At 45.7% G+C, this 17672-nt stretch overlaps 1 protein-coding gene across 3 annotated transcripts in view; it reads right to left on the bottom strand.

Moving 5' to 3' along the window:
* LOC140077099 (coagulation factor VIII-like) overlaps nt 1–17672 on the bottom strand; it is an 810463-nt gene that overhangs the window by 122947 nt on the left and 669844 nt on the right. For 2 of the 3 annotated variants that reach the window (XM_072123989.1, XM_072123990.1), the window contains one exon: nt 12302–12450. In XM_072123989.1, the coding sequence (XP_071980090.1) occupies nt 12302–12450 (149 nt within the window). Of the gene's footprint in view, nt 1–12301; nt 12451–17672 lie in introns of those variants that run through there. The other variant, XR_011849697.1, reaches the window with a different exon arrangement.

Raw genomic sequence — 17672 nt, 5'->3', positions numbered from 1 at the left:
TACAATAAACAGCACCGAAGAACAAGATTGTCTGGGGGGGATCCTGGTCCTTCCACTTCATCATAACCACTTTTTGGGCATAATATAAGACAAACCTAAAGAAAATTTTGTCATAGTGGCCATTGACAATTATCATTTATGATGCCGAGGAGACACACAGGAGGAGACAGTCATCGTGGGAAATCAAAGTGTAGATTTAGGAATTCCAGCACTTCGGACCAGAAGACATGAACCCTAGGGCAGAACCAGATACAGTGCAGGAAGGATCCGACTTCAGCCTGACAGCGAAAGCAAAGATCATTGAGCATTGCTCCCATGCGGAATAGTCTAGCAGGGGTGAAATATACTCCATGGAAGAATTTAGACTGGATCAGGAAGTCCCTCGCACTCACTGCAGATGTGAAGTAGGACAGTTCGATCTCCCTCCAGTCATCATCTGACAGGTCAGGGATATCCTGTCTCCAGCATTCACGGGATCTATCCAACGGTCTGGACTTTTTCTCTTGTAGCAGAGCATAGCACTGAGTGAGTGGCTTAGGGAGGTCCGGGGTACTCAGAGTCTCTAGTTTGGAAAATGTCACTGTCAGGCTAAAGGAGCCAAATTGGGCTTTGAATGCGTGTCACAGTTGCGTGCAGTGGAAGCTGGCCGTATCGGGTACAGTATGTCTCTCCTTTATCTCATTAAAACTAAGTAATTCTGCGTTCGGGGATAAGAGCTGACCTACAAATTTTACCCCCGCCGCCCCCCACATTGTCCAGCCCGGGCGGGAGAGGAAGTGAGAGAGCCACGGATTGAGCCACAATGGAGTCCTAGGCGAGAGAGGGGGAGAGCTGCTCAGTTCTACCAGGGATTGTGCCCTATGCCAGCACACCGCTACTGTATGTAGAGGGAGTGGTGTATCAGATGGGGATTTGTATCTGTACAGCAGGTTTGTAAGGGCCTCATAGGAACCTACCAGGGCTCCAGCCAGTGCAGTAGCCACATTACCCATGTCTATATCTATCCACCACTGGGCATATACTAGCTGGGAAGCCAGGTAATAAAGATACAGATCCGGGGCAGCCAGTTCATCTCTAGACTTGGGAGCTTGAAGTAGCGCTAAACTGAAGCACGGTGCGCCACCCTGCCAATAGAAAGACCTAAGAATGCCGTCTATGCGTTTAAACAGGCTCTTGGGGAGTAGCATAGGACAAGCATGGAAAAGGTAAAGAAATTTAGGGAGCAAGATCATTTTGAACATGTTTAACTCCGTATATGCCTGGACTTTTGGACTCCTAGATATTTAAAATTGGACACCACCTGGACTGGGACGGGGAGAGAGTGTACCCCTGCATCTGATAAGGGAAAGAGGGCCGATTTGTCCCGGTTAACCCAGAGACCCTAGAACCCCCCCATAGCATTCTATCAGGGACAGAAGGGATTCCAGAAGGGGGCCCACATCCCCAAGGTATACAAGTGTATCATCAGCATAGAGAGATACCTTTTCCATAATAGTACCTCTAGTGATGCCTTTAATGCCATCGGAGTGACGGATCGCTACAGCGAGGGGTTCAATGGCAAGTGCGAAGAGGAGGGGAGATAGTGGGCAACCCTGTCTAGTACCCCTGGCCGTAGGGAGAGTGGGTGAGATATTAAGGTTGGTCCTTACTCTAGCCTTAGGGTCGTTATACAGTATTTTAACTAATGCTGTAAATCGAGGGCCGATACCCAGTCTAGGCAAGAGGGTCCATAAATATGTCCACTCCACAGAGTCAAACGCCTTGCAATTATCTAAGGATATTATAAACCCAGGGTCTGATGACCTCTCTGCCTCTGCTATGTTCAGGTGCAGTCTTAGTATATTTATGTCAGTGTTTTTGTGTGAATACAGGGGGAATTGTACAAACAGGGGGACTTGTTTTTTAATGTTCTTAATGCTTTTAATGTTTTTATGAAGTTTGTTCTAAACAGCATGTGTTGTACTTGTGCAAATTTTTGGATTTAAAACACCTGTGATAGCGCCGAACACCCATGCCCCAGAAGAAGCCTGAAGAGGCGAAACCTGGGTCGGGTGAGGTGTTTGGCATTTTTTACACTGTTACATGCAAGCTTTTTAACTCCACTTTGTGAGTATATACAATAAAATATCCTTCTTGAATCTTGGGATTCTGCACTATCTGTTCGTTTATCTTCTGGCACAGGACTAAGAGTGCACCACGGACACGGGAGTGGTTCAGGGCTGCATTGGAATCCAGTGTTTGGGAGAACGAAGAAAAGGCAGGAGAATCCTAGGAGATCCTCAATTTCTAACTGAAGGGAAGGTGGTGAGATTACTTACTGAATGTGAATTTTGACTTAGAAGAGTTGAGCACTGACCTTTTTTATCTGTGTGAATTGGTTACTATAGTGGGAGAGTGCCGATTCAGTAGCTCCTCTGTTTCTTCTTCTGTCCCTGTTCTTTTTCCGGAGGTCGAACTTTTTGCAATATTTACCCTAAATTTATGTTAGATTTCCTCCAGTTCAGTCAACTATTAAGGGTTAAAACAATTGTTGCAGTAGAGGACAAAGTTGATCCCCAACTGGATACCATGTGCCAGAAATTTATGCAGAGAGGATACCCCAAAAGTTATTTACACATGTGAAGAATCGGGTTAAGAATTATACGGGACAAACTCTCTTGCACCCCAAAAAAAACAAGAGAGAAAAATAATAGAATACCCTTTATATACACATTTTGCCCGATTAGCAATAAAATTGCAGGGATCTTAAAAGAACCTTGGTCAATTTTATCTGATTCTTTTCCAGAAATCCCTAAATTTCAGAAATTGTCTATGATGGCATATAGGAGAGCTACTAATTTACATGACTGTTTAGTCTACGCAGATATATCTCCAAAAAAATTATTGTGAATAAAACAGGCTGCTATCCTTGCCTTGGTTGCTGTAACTGCATTAATATGATTAAAGGGGACACATTTTCCTTCCAAGAACTGGTATAAGATACATGTAAAAAATGTTTTGATATTGTATATCTGAGTATGTTATATACTTGATACCTATACGTAGGGGATACCACACAGGAATGCCATTTACGGATCAATCAACACAAATCTACTACAATCATAACTGGTAAAACTAAATGACCTCTTCCAGACCACTTCACAAAAACAGGACACCGAATTCCCCAACTTCGTTTTTGCATTATCGATAGAATACAGCGACATAGAAGGGGAGGGGATAGAGAAAGAGCTCTGAAAAAGTTAGAACTCAAATGGATCTATGAACTAGATACTCTAGAACCAAAGGGCTTGAATAGGGACTTTAAGATGGCCAGGGTTATCTAGATGTAGGACCAGTTTTTCTTTCTTTTCCTTTGCTATTTGTCAGTATATGTAGATTCTCGATTATAGTAATCTTAAGTGTTGTACCCAGTAAAGATATGATTACTGAGATTTTTAACATTGTTTTATCTCCTTAGAATTTTTTTTTCCACATTTATCACTAATATGTTGGTGTTCCTTTCCACTCATTGATGTTAATGGCCCTGTTGGGTCTAACCGCAATACCACCGGGTTTATAACACGTTCAGTTGGTTGGCCCAAGTGTAGTGCGGGATGAGAATGCGGGGACAATTGCCCAAGACACCAATTGGTGCCGGGGACATATGTTTTCCTATTTCTCTATGCACTAGTAGAGGCTTAGTATGCGTGACATGATGTATGGACCCCCCTCAATAAGTCCTAATTTTGTTATATATAATGTTGCATCCTTATATTACAATGTTTGTTTCATATGCTTTCATATGAAGAGCGATGCCATAACTGCATACATTGCTTACCTGTTAGTAAATAATCCAACAATTCCACGCGTGTACAATATTAATCTTGCATCTTCTTCACTTTAGTGATAATAATGAACAAGAGAGTTGATGTTGAATGTAACACAATTCCCTTCCTTTTTTATATACTTTTTATTAATTATTTTGCAAATTAGATGTTATAACAGGATATGACGTCACTAGGAAGTGGGTGTATATATATGTGCACTTGCACAATTGTATGCTTGACAAAGATTCATGTCAAATCAAATTGTTGCTGCTTTTCTCATGCTCGTGTTAATAAAGGCTTAGTGCTTTCTTCAATCTCATTAGATTCTGTAGCTTTTTCTTGTTTTTTATTTTTAGTTTCTTGCCATTTATATATTTGAATATATATACACGTTTACTTTCCTTGGAAATATTTCTTTTCATCAGCCTCTTAGTAAATGACCCCCAATGTGTTGGATAAACTAAGGGCCTGATTCGCGTTTTCCCGACGTGTTACCCGAATATTTCCGATTTGCGCCGATTTCCCCTGAATTGCCCCGGGATTTTGGCGCACGCGATCGGATTGTGGCGCATTGGCGCTGGCAAGCACGCGATGGAAATCGGGGGGGCGTGGCCGAACGAAAACCTGACGGATTCGGAAAAACCGCCGCATTTAAAACAAAAAATCTGTTGCGGAGCTTGCACTTACCTTCACTCAGCCCAGTCGGTGTATTCCAGTGCGTTCCGATGCTTTTCAGCGCAGCAGCGCCACCTGGTGGACGGCGGAGGAACTTCCTTAATAAATCCCGGCCGGACCCGAATCCAGCGCAGAGAACACGCCGCTGGATCGCGAATGGACCGGGTAAGTAAATCTGCCCCATTGTGTGCCTGCAGTGGGCAAATCCAGAATGCTGCACAATGGGTCACATTTATTTACTCGGTCCAGTCACGATCCCGCGGGGCGTTGTCCGACGCTGATTTGGGTCTGCCGAGATTCACTAAGGTCGTGTGCCCGATATCCAGCAGGTGTCGCTGCTGCGCCGAGGTCCGCCGGAGTTCACCTTCTTTGTCCCGGTGCATGTAAGTGCTGATCTTGCGACACAAATTCTTTTTCAAATTCTGCGGTTTTTCCGAATCCGTCGGGTTGTCCAATAGCCACGGCCCCCAATCGCGTGAAAGATGGCGTGCGCCAAAATCCCGGGACAATTCGGCGCAAACCGTAAATCGTCGGGAAACCCGACGAAAGTGCAAGATTCAGACCATTAGTAAATGAGCCCCAATATGCCTCAGTTTTTATAGTAAAGAAGATATACCACCTCTGCAGCTTTAGGATTCATTCTCCATAAGTTACTCTCTAGGAGTTACATTTTTAGGACATCCATTTACCGGACTATATGAACGATGTTTTCGAACATCCTTTGCATGTATTCTGCTATTCTTTAGGCATATAAACTGACATATATTCATACACACCCTTATTTAACAAGTGTATTTTTTAACCTATATCATGTGCTCCTTCAGTGGGACTTCCAACACTGCTTACAAGATGACTCAACGCTGAAAATTGGCACCACAGGGCAACTAAGGGGAACATCCTTTACGGCAGTGATGGCGAACCTTTTAGAGACCGAGTGCCCAAACTACAACAAAGAACCGCTTATTTATCGCAAAGTGCCAACATAGAAATTTAATTTGTGATTTATGCTCCCTTCTCGGTCACAGTTTTCATTGATACCAGCACCTGAGGACACCAATAAAGCAGAAAATAGTCCCAGGTACAGCTGTCACTTTAAAATAGCTCTGTGCACAGCAAGTCCTGGGCTGTCTGGGACTGCAGGAAGATACCTAGAGTCATCTCTGGTGATGGCCTGAGTGCCCACAGAAAGGGCTCTGAGTGCCACCTCTGGCACCAGTGCCATAGGTTAGCCATCACTGCTTTACGGGAAAACATGTTTAAAAAGAATCTGACACCTCTCCTGCTTTGGTAAATACCTTCTAAACATTTTTTAAATAATTTGACAACTGGGTTTCAACAGTTTTGGTCTTTTGTTTCTAATGGTTAAGGTACAATCATTTCACAAGGAACAGGGAAACAAACAAATTTGTTTGTAAATTTAACCCCTTAACGTACTGGCCTTTTTTGTTTTTCACTGTCCACCTTTAAAAATGTATAACTTTTTTTACTTTTCTATGGTAAAGATCTGTGTGAGGGCTTGTTTTCTGTGTATAAAATTGACACTTTATAGTTACAGTATTTAATATTCCGTGACGTGTACTGGGAAGTTGCAAAAAATTCCAAATGCAGTGAAATTGGTAAAAAAATGCATTCTTCATTTTGCCATCTTCTGGTGTTAATAACTTTTTCGTGTGTGGTGTCACTTTTTGCGACATGAGATGGTGTTTTCAATGCTACCTTTTTGAGGCTTTTGATCACTTTTTATAAAATGTTTTATTTGTTGCAAAATGGTGAAAAAGTGGCATTTTCGACTTTGGGTGCTATTTTCTGTTAGTGGATCAAATGTTGGGAATAACCATTATTACATTTTGATAGATTGGACTTTTTGGGACTGTAAGAAAGTGAGAGGTGTCATTTGGGAAAACCCAAGGGTTAATGCAGACATGATAAGCAGGAATAGTCTGTTTTGTCTGTGTTGGCCTAGCTACCACAGACACATTTGTAATGTCCGTACTGGGCCTGCTTATTATGGAGTAGGGGTAGGCTGGTAGTGGGACTCCTACTCCACCCGGTCCTGGGTTTGTGAATTGCCCACAGGTGCGGGTCACAGGCCTCGTTAGGGCCTGATTTAGTCTGCAGGCCAGAAGCTGTAGGAGAGGCCCTACCTGGAGAGCTGAAAGCGATATTGCATTCTCACAGCAAAGGTAACTGAGGGTCTCCTGTCTTGCTGCCGGCCAAGAGCGGGTGCCAGGCAGCCTGGTACCCGGATAGCTAGGGACCGTCAAATGTGTTAGACAGTGCCTAGCCGGGCAGGAATTACTTTTGTAATGTTTTTTGCATGTGCCTAAGCCAAGGCTGAAGTTGTGTTCTGTTTTGCAAGTGTGAATAAACACTTAAATTGGACTTTAAACCTGCGTGTGTCACTGCTTCCTGCACTGCTACCAGTCAACTACCAGAGCAATTCCCCACACATGGTGGATTGGAGCGGGCATAGTGCAATGAAGTATACACCAGTGCATGTCCTGGAAGTTGACAGCACTGAAGCTGCAAGCCACAGCCATGGAGGAGTTAATCAAGCAGCTTGTCCAGTCCAACGTGCAGCAGCAAGAGACAAACAGATTGCTGCTCCAGCAGGTAACAGCCCTGACCGCTGCTCAGCAAAGGACTGTCCCAGCAATGACGGTGAAGGACGCCAGGAAAGAGGTCCGCAAAGCTATGACCAAGATGACCGCCGAGGATGATGTGGAGGCCTATCTGACAGGCTTTGAGAGGGTGGCCACCCGAGAGAGGTTGCCACAGCAACACTGGGCAGGGTAAAGGCAGAGATCTTGGCCCGACTAGGAGTGGATCAGCATCTACGCGCTCAAAGAGTGAATAGCTGGAGATACCAGGAGGCGCTACCACCGAGGGGGCAGATGCAACAACTTGTTCACTTGGTCCGCAAGTGGCTTCAGCCGGAGACATCAACCCCAGCCCAGATGGTCGAGAAGGTTGTTTTGGACCGTTTCCTGAGGGCCTTGCCGGGTGAGATCCAACAATGGGTGGGACACGGGGACCCGTCTGATGCCGATGCGCTGGTGGGGTTGGTGGAGAGGTTTTGTGCCACTCAGGCCCTAACAAAGAAAGCCCCTTATACCAAGACAGGCCTTAAGGCACGGAAGGTCTTGTCACCCACAAATTCCCGGGGCAGGACAACGCCCAATGTCCGGGAAGTACCCCAGGGGAGGAGGAGGGGGGAGGCTCCCACCTGTTGGACCTGTCTACACAGCTACTAGCCCCGACTCTGCTGATGAGCGCCACCTGTGCCGGGTGACTGTGGCAGGGCATCCAGCGTTGGCCCTGCTGGACTCAGGCAGTCGGGTGACCTTGATTAATGGGTCCCTCACAGACCCCAAGGCGGTCACAGGGTGCACAGTTGGAGTCCTGTGCATCCATGGGGACGTAAAGGACTACCCCACCACAGTTATTAACTTCCAGACCTCTTGTGGAGAAACGCTACATGAGGCAGCGGTTGTCATGAACTTGCCCCATGATCTTATTTTGGGACGGGACTTCCCCATGTTCTGGACTCTATGGCGGGGAAACCAAGAGTTGGGGGGTTGTTCTCCTGTGTTGTCTGGTCAGATCTCTGAACCCGAGCCTGATGACCCAGATTCTGGAGTTCCTGCCGTAGGGGTGACCGCCACAGAAGATGGAAGTGTAATCTTTCCCCTAGATGTTATGGCAGGCGAAACTGAGGAGGTAGTGACAGGACCGCAGTTGTCGGATTTGGAGGTATCCGTGACAACTTTGGTACTGCACAACTCCAGGACCCCACTCTGGTCCGCGCCAGAGAAAATGTGGTAGAGATTAATGGTGTACCTCAGCACCCAGGTGCGGATAAGTTGTTCCCTCGAGTGGTGGTAAATGAGGAGTTATTGTACCGCATTGATAAGGTCCACGGTGAAACCCGGGAGCAGTTAATGGTACCTCAGCCATATCGTCAGATGGTGTTAGACCTTGCACATAAGCATGTGATGGGAGGGCACCTAGGTACCACAAAAACTCTGGAACGCATCTTGCAGCATTTTTATTGGCCCGGAGTGTACGATAGGGTAAAAAGGTATTGTGAAACTTGCCCTGATTGTCAATTGCATGCTCCCATGGTACACTTTCGAAGTCCGTTGGTACCTCTGCCCATTATTGAGGTACCCTTTGAAAGGGTCGCCATGGATTTGGTCGGTCCTTTGGTTAAATCTGCTCGGGGGCATCAGCATATCCTGGTAGTCATGGACTATGCTACCCGATATCCTGAGGCCATCCCACTACGGCACACCTCGGCGAAACTAATTGCTAAAGAGTTGTTTGCCATGTTCTGCCAGGTGGGACTTCCCAAGGAGATCCTCACAGATCAGGGGACTCCTTTTATGTCAAAAGTCACCAAGGAGCTATGTCGGCTCTTTAATATTAAACAGTTACGCACCTCTGTGTACCATCCTCAGACGGATGGATTGGTAGAACGGTTTAACAAAACTTTAAAGAGTATGCTAAAAAAGGTGGTAAACAAGGATGGGAAGGACTGGGATGTACTGTTGCCATATTTAATGTTCGCCATCCGAGAGGTTCCACAAGCCTCTACTGGGTTCTCGCCGTTTGAGTCAGTGTATGGCAGACATCCCAGGGGTCTCCTGGACATAGCCAAAGAGACATGGGAACAAGAGCCCACCCCCCCACAAAAGTGTAATAGACCATATCTCAGATATGCAGGACAGGGTGGCGGCCGTCATGCCCATTGTCAAGGAGCATATGGAGGAGGCACAAAGAACTCAAAGCCGGGTTTATAACAGGTCAGCAAAAGTAAGGACCTTTAATCCCGGTGATCGTGTGTTGGTACTAGTCCCCACTGTAGAAAGTAAGTTTCTCGCTAAATGGCAAGGACCGTATGAGGTTATAGAGAAAATAGGAGAGGTGAACTACAGGATACGTCAGCCCGGACGGAGAAAACCCGAGCAGACTTATCATGTAAATCTGTTAAAGGCCTGGAAAGACAGAGAGAGTCTGCACACAGAGATGGTTCTGGCTAGTCCACCTCCTGCGATATCCTCACAGGCTGCAGGTAAGCCTGTGCCGGAGGCAGAAGTGCGAATAGCCGATACCCTTACCAATGAGCAACAGCGAGAGGCTCGAGAGTTTGTAGCAAGAAATACAGATGTGTTCTCAGAGTTGCCAGGCTACACATCTGTAATTAAACATGATATTGTCACTAAGCCAGGGGTAAAGGTAAGATTAAGGCCGTACCGAGTCCCTGAAGCTCGTAGACAAGCCATATCAGAAGAAGTTCAGAAGATGCTGAAGCTAGGAGTTATTGAGGAGTCCAAAAGTGAGTGGGCCAGTCCAATTGTTCTAATTCCCAAACCGGATGGGACGTTGCGATTTTGCAACGATTTTAGAAATTTGAATGAGGTGTCTAAGTTTGATGCCTACCCCATGCCCCGGGTGGACGAGCTTATTGAGAGACTAGGGGGTGCTCGGTACTTCACCACCCTGGATCTAACTAAAGGATATTGGCAGGTACCCCTGACAGATAGGGCTAAGGAAAAGACAGCCTTTGTTACCCCTGAGGGCCTTTTTCACTATGTTGTGTTACCGTTTGGGCTTCATGGGGCCCCCGCTACCTTTCAACGGTTAATGGACATAGTGTTAAAGCCACATAGGAGATACGCCTCCGCCTATCTAGATGACATTATCATCTACAGCCAAGACTGGGCGAGTCACTTGCCCAAGGTACAGGCCATAGTAAACTCTCTAAGGGCAGCGTGCCTGACTGCAAACCCCAAGAAGTGTGTGCTGGGAATGGAGGAGACACACTATTTGGGGTATGTGATTGGTCGAGGTATAATTAAACCTCAGGTCAACAAGATTGACGCTATACAGGGTTGGCCTCAACCAGTGAGCACAAAACAAGTCAGGGCATTCCTGGGCATTTCGGGTACTACAGACGGTTTATACCAAACTTTGCCACCGTGTCCGCTCCCCTGACAGACCTGCTGAAGGGTAAAAGGCCGGTCATGGTGCGATGGAATGAACAAGCAGAAGGTGCTTTTCAGGCCTTGAAGTCTGCGTTGTGTGGATCTCCCGTCCTCATTACGCCAAACTTCAAGAGAAAGTTTATTGTACAGACGGATGCGTCAGATGTAGGGCTGGGAGCTGTCCTGTCTCAGGAGGTGAATGGAGAAGAACATCCCATTACCTACCTGAGCAGGAAGCTCACGCCAGCAGAGAAAAATTACAGTATCGTAGAGAAGGAATGTCTGGCGATAAAATGGGCATTAGAGTCCCTACAGTACTACTTGCTGGGACGACCGTTCCGTCTCATAACTGACTACTCTCCTCTCACGTAGATGAGTAGAACTAAGGAGAAGAATGCCAGGGTCACTAGGTGGTTCTTGTCCCTCCAAAATTTCAGCTTTACGGTGGAGCACAGAGCCGGGAAACTACAGGGCCATGCGGATGCCTTGTCCCGAACGCATTGCTTAATGTCAGGAGTTCGCCCCGGTGGGTCTGAACTGAGGGGGAGGGTATGTAAGAAAGTGAGAGGTGTCATTTGGGAAAACCGCTATCTGTCCTACAGGCAGATGAAGGGTGTGTGGTAAAAGCCCTGGGTTTGTCTGCAGTAACCCAAGGGTTAATGCAGACATGATAAGCAGGAATAGTCTGTTTTGTCTGTGTTGGCCTAGCTACCACAGACACATTTGTAATGTCCGTACTGGGCCTGCTTATTATGGAGTAGAGGTAGACTGGTAGTGGGACTCCTACTCCACCCGGGCTTCGGTCCTGGGTTTGTGAATTGCCCACAGGTGCGGGTCACAGGCCTCGTTAGGGCCTGATTTAGTCTGCAGGCCAGAAGCAGTAGGAGAGGCCCTACCTGGAGAGCTGAAAGCGAGATTGCATTCTCACAGCAAAAGTAACTGAGGGTCTCCTGTCTTGCTGCTGGCCAAGAGCGGGTGCCAGGCAGCCTGGTACCCGGATAGCTAGGGACCGTCAAATGTGTTAGACAGTGCCTAGCCGGGCAGGAATTACTTTTGTAATGTTTTTTTGCATGTGCCTAAGCCAAGGCTGAAGTTGTGTTCTGTTTTGCAAGTGTGAATAAACACTTAAATTGGACTTTAAACCTGCGTGTGTCACTGCTACCAGTCAACTACCAGAGCAATTCCCCACAGGACCTAACCTAATGTTTATGATATTAACAGTTAATAATAATTCTTTATTTATATTTGTTTATAGCAGTTGAAGGGAAAGGAGAGTGAGCCCTTGTAATGCAGACATGGGTTGTACTGCATATTGCAGGAAACTCACATCCCTAACAAACTAGCATAAAAAGTGATCGAAAGGTCACATAGTCCTCAAAATGGTAGCAATGAAAATGTCAGCTCAACCTGCAAAAAATTACATTTTACACTGAAGTATGAAAAAGTTGTAAGGGTCAGAAGATGGCGAAACAATATTTTTTTGTACACATTGTTTTAATTTTTGAAAATGTAATAAAATAAAACATATATATATATATATATATATATATATATATATTAGGTAATATAAAACCTATATTCATTTGGTATCACTGTGATCACACCAAGTAGTGCACAGTGAAAGTTAAGCAAATGCGTTTTTTCACCAATTTCCCACAATTGGATTTTTTTTCTAGTTTCCCAGTGCATGGCTTGGAATAATAATTAAAGTCAAAATAATAAATAAAATCAAAAAAGTCTTTTTGATGGTGGAGAGCAAAAATGTAATGAAAAAACGCTGCAACGCAAAGGGGTTTCTCTCTCACCCAGAGCCAACTGCAAAGTGATGCATACCTGTGGTCTCCAAGCATTAATGCGACCTTGCTGGTTCAGTCTTGCTAAAGTAGGAGTCCATGAAGAAAAAACAGAATGAGAATAGGAGGAAGCAGATATATGATAAGAGGAAATGGCTCCTGACTGCATTCCAAGGGGCAATGAACAACCTGCAAAATAAAGTTAAAACATATTCAAACTTATGTAGTGAAATCTCTCCAGAAGTTACCTTAAGTTACAGAGAACCTTATTGGATGCAAGCAAAACACATTTATCGAAAGAATAACTACAGCTTTATAAACTTAAACAATCAAAACATAACATCATGGGGGGGGGGGGATAAAACTTTGCCCCCTTGGATGCTATGGGGAAAATAAATTTCCGGTAAGTAATTTTAAATCTTCCGCCACGCCTCAGCAGCGGCCATACTGAAGGAATAACAGTGAAATCCTAGGCTGTGACAATACTTTTCACCCAAAAGTCCAGTAAGCATTCGCAGAAACATTCAACTTGTAATGCCTGAAAAACGTGCTTCTGTTTCCCCAGACTGCGGCCTTGCGTATCCGTGTATTCCGCTGTATTCCGTGTGCTGCCAGGGACAAGCGGCTGCGCGCACTCGGCACTGCAGAAACATGATGCCGGGAGCGCGCAGCCGCTGCTCAGCGCGCCCTCACCCTTAGCTGAGTCTCTTAGCTGACACCATCCGACGCTGATTGGATGGTGTCAGAATATTTTTGCATACTCACACCCCCCCCCCACCCGTGCTGCAGCTCCTCCTTTCTGACGATACAGACCTCGGAATCGTCAGATCACGAGGGGCATATCTCGGGAACGGAGGGAGCTAGAACGAAAATTCCAAGTGCCCCAGAATCATGATACTAGCGCCTACATGCCGGTATGTTTAGTTTGGGAAGTCTGGGGTGGTGACAGGTCCTCTTTAACATGGCCGTTGCATTCTCCCATCCTTTTTTAAGCAGACATCCAGCCTTTTTATTCATCGGGTCAAGCAACAGCCCCATATCTTCGAAGGGGAGAGATGTTTTCTTCAAGATTTTTTCAGAACGTCCACTTTGTTAACAGCAGAAAATACTGCAATCTTAAAGATATTTTGGATACGGATATTTATTCGTAACAATCCTCTGTGCATTTGTTGCACACTGGCTTCTTGTAGGATAAGGAAAGCTATTTCTTACAGATACCACATACAATAGCTGGAGTACCCTTAGAGGATGATTTGCCTGCCTTATAATAAATAGGTAAAACATTAAAGGGGTAATTCCATGAAGACAAGTTTCTTATATAAAAAAATATCACATTCTCTAATTCACTGTTATCAACAAAAATACAGCATTTCAGAGATATAAGTCCAACCTGTCTCTATCAGTCCTGCTGTACACAATTTCAGTTACCGCTAGACACGACCCTGTAACTCCTGACTTTATGGTTCTGCCGCCATCTTGGATTTCTGTATGACAGCCGTGCTTGCTGAGTTTCTGTGTCTTTCTGCTCTGAGACTGTAGCGCCGCTCCCTGCACGGAGCTCAGAGACACTCACTGATTAACTTCCGGCCAGCACATAGTGAGCAAGCAGAGCGAAGCTGCAAACTACAAGGAGATAATTGATCCGAGGGAAAGGGGCTCAGGCACATATCTGGTGTGATTAGAGATGTAGCAGTGCTAAACGTGTAAGTGTAAAAGTCTGTCAGCCTCTGTCGGTCATGCCTCTCTGGTCTCATCTCTCTTTCTATGTGTCAGTGTGTTAGTACAATGTCAGTAGCCAGATAAAAGTGTATAAACACCTGTATCCTGATAATGTAACCACATTGTCACCCCACAGAAGTAGATGGATAATAATGTGTCTGCTTAGAGAGTCCCACATCCTGGGATTTTGCACTGAGCAGCCTAGGGAGTAACAGGGAGAGCTAAAACAGCAAAAAAAAGGTGTCAAGTTTTTTTAAAAGTAGAATTGTAAAGTAAGGGGTTAAAATGATCTTTATTCTGACATCACTAGGAGAATGAGATGTAAGAATTTTCTTTCGTGGGCAAACCCCCTTAATACCCATAACTATCATAAGGCAGAATATATTAGGGAAAATAAAAGAAGGGACTAATCGGACTAGGGGCCACACCAGGATCCATAGGCTTAGGAGGCACCTGGTATCAGAAAGAGCAAAGATAATCATCAGCAGAACAAACAAGCAGCCTGCAGTGCATATAGGGAACAACTGCACAAGCTGAACCTGCTGAGTGCCTTAAATGTCAAATTTGGTGCCAAACTTTAAGGTTCTGCCTAAGCCCATCATCTAGCCAATACTGTTGCAGTGGAAAGTAACATCTGCTGAACCTTTATCAAGGGAGGAGGGGGGGTTCCCTAGCTGCACCAGATCCTGTACCCCTGCCCACAACTAGAGCACAAGAGTAGGTGAAAGCACAGGGCCACCTCTCCTCTGAGGCCGTATGCCTAGAGCCTTGCGAAGGGAGGGTCATGCAGGCGACATGGCGGTATGTAGAGTGGCTGGCCGTAGCAGAGGCACCCCAACCGTGGCACCCAGCAAGGGTAGGCTCTCTGCAAAGAGAAAGGTAAAATTTCAGCTAACTTTAAAGACAGTTTTTGCACAGCACCACGCATTATGAATTGGTGGGAAAGCCAGAGGTGGAGTGTAAAGGGTTTAATTTCCAGCATGGTGAGTAAAAAGTCAACCAGACGTCTAGTAAATATAATGTGGCCAAACAGAGATCAACACCACTACTCCATATATAAATATATCATGCTTCATTCACATTATACACTATATTTTCATTCTTTCATTTTTAATTTAGAAACTTTCAAAATTTTTTCATTTTTTAATTTTCACATTTTTCACAACCACTTAATACCATGAGCATTTTTTGGTCATACAACCATCTTGTCTCCTTCACCATCATCGTCACACATACCATCTGCATCAGATCAAAGATCTTATGGATCCTTACCATTTGTCACAAATTTCAGAATTCATTCATCATTTTAATCACTTAGAATCATTATAGATCATCACTAGAGATGGGCGAATCGATTCGAACGAAGTGGAATTCGGTCCGAATTTCACAAAAAATTTGATTCGTCACGAATCCGAAGTTTATGCTGATCCGTGGGAAAAAAAATAATAATTCCCTCGCTTTTTCGCTAAATGGCAGCAAGCACAACGTGTTACATGGGGCAAAGAACTCTGGGAAGGAGAAAGGAACAGCCTTGATGACATCTGCTATGCCAATCTCGGCATTTCACACTGCATGTAGTGTCCAGCTGCTTCTACTGCACTGTGCTGTAGCGATTTCTCCCCAAACACATGGAGTGTGTTTAGGGGGATCTGTATACCCAAAATAGCAGTTCTTTGTTGTTACTAAAGCCACTAGGAAGAAATCTCTTTAATATCCACACAGCTGCTGTAGTGATTTCTGCTCCTCTCCCAGGGTGTCTGTTGTGGGGTAGCTGGATAACGCAAATTCCCTTACGTTTGTGTTGCTAAAGTTGAGAGCATGAAATACGTGTCAAATCCACAACGTTTTTACAGTGATTTTCGCTCCAATTACAGGGTATCTGTTGTGGGGTATCTGTATAAAGCAAATTCCCATACTTTTGTGTTGCTAAAGTTGAGAGCAAGAAATATGTGTCAAATACACGTAGTTTATACAGTGATTTTCGCTCCAATTACAGGGTGTCTATTGTGGGGTATCTGTATAAAATGCAAATTCCCATACATTTGTGCTGCTAAAGTTGAGAGCCAGAAATTTTGTGTCAAATCCACGTAGTTGATCAACCACTATGTCAGACACAAAGGTGGCAGGTGAAGCAGGCAGAGGTTTCAGCACAGTAAGGGGACGTCGCAGCAGGGGTGACTCTGTGAGGCCAGAACGGCCGTTGTCATCTAGGGTCAGTGTATTGATCAACAACCCAAAGGTTGTTGATTGGTTGACTAGGTCACCCAATTCCTAAAATATAACATCTGACAACCCTGGCCAAGAGTCCGTGGGTTCGTCAGATACAACAATTAGTTGGCATGGCCCAGGAGCAGGTCCGCGACCCTCACCTGTCCTCAACCAGCCTCTGTCCTGTTCTTTTCCCTCAGCCAGAGAGCTACTAGGTGGTTTGGGCTCAGCGCCACTATACAGCGAGGACGGAAGAGGTAGCGCAGACATGCGCTGCTTTGTGCAGTAGGCAGGCTGTGCACACTGACACCGTTGAAGAGAATAGCAGTGACAGAGAAATGCAGATTGATGATGATGTAGCCAATTGCACTTGGGAGCCGGGTGTAGCAAGGGATTTATCATCGTTGGGCGAAAAGAGTGTCAGCTTGCACGTCAGGCAGCGGAGCAGGCTGCAAGTTGCTACTGTGGCCATCAGTCAGCAGGTTGGCAGCAGTGTGAGGGCGGGAGCCAAATGGCCATGGGGTATAAACCCCGCTTCGGAGGTCCAAGTAAGCAGTGGTAAGGGGGTCAGTGAGGCAGCGGCGTTAGTAGTCACTCAGTGCTGAGTGTTGGCAGTAAAATCACCACCTCGGCGGTGTGGCAGTTTTTTGTTAAGACACCAGAGGAGCAAAGCGTGTGCATATGTGGAATCTGTGGGCAAAAAGTGAAGCGTGGTCAGGGATCTAACATTGGCACCACGGCCTTACGTTAACACATGCAGCGTCACCATCCAATGGCCTGTGGGAACAGATGTGGAGGTCGATCCTGCGCCGCAGCAACAGCAGCAGCACCTAGTGGCACACATGCCATTTCAGCCAGTCAAGGCTCCAGCATGTCTGCCAAAGGGAGCTGTTTGTCTTTGACATCATCTCCCGGTACAGATGCTCCTGCTCGTCGCTATGCATAGAGCCAGCAGTCGTTGAGAAAGGCAATTACAAAGAAACAACTGTAGGCGTCCAGCCATCCTAAGGCGCAGAAGCTGACAGTGCTCTTGTCCAAGTTGTTGGTACTGCAGTCCCTCCCTTTCCAAGTCATGGACTCTGCACCTTTAAGAGAACTTATGGCTTGTGCCGAACTGAGGTGGAGAGTTCCAAGCCGCAATTTTTTTTTTTCAAAAAGGCAGTGCCAGCCGTTCCCAAATATGTAGAACAGAAGGTGGTCCAGTCCTTGAGCTTATCTGTTTCTTCCAAGGTGCACGGCTGCACGGGGTCTGTGGAGCTTTAACTATGGTCAGGGAAAGTACATGTCCTTTACGGCCCACTGGGTGAATGTGCTTCCTGCCCAGCAACACCAACAACTTGAACAAGAGAGACCGCTTTCTCCTCCACGTTGTCAAACTGCTGCTCATGCACCAGTGGCCACCTCCTCCACCTCTTTCTCCTCCTTGTCAACCACCACCTCAGCCTCCACAAGTCTAAGTACTGCTCCATCATACCACATGTGTA

Source organism: Engystomops pustulosus, chromosome 9 (genome assembly GCF_040894005.1).
Source record: "Engystomops pustulosus chromosome 9, aEngPut4.maternal, whole genome shotgun sequence".
NCBI classification, from domain to species: domain Eukaryota; kingdom Metazoa; phylum Chordata; class Amphibia; order Anura; family Leptodactylidae; genus Engystomops; species Engystomops pustulosus.
Note: the sequence above shows the minus strand (reverse complement) of the source record. Positions and strands in the feature narration are given on the sequence as shown.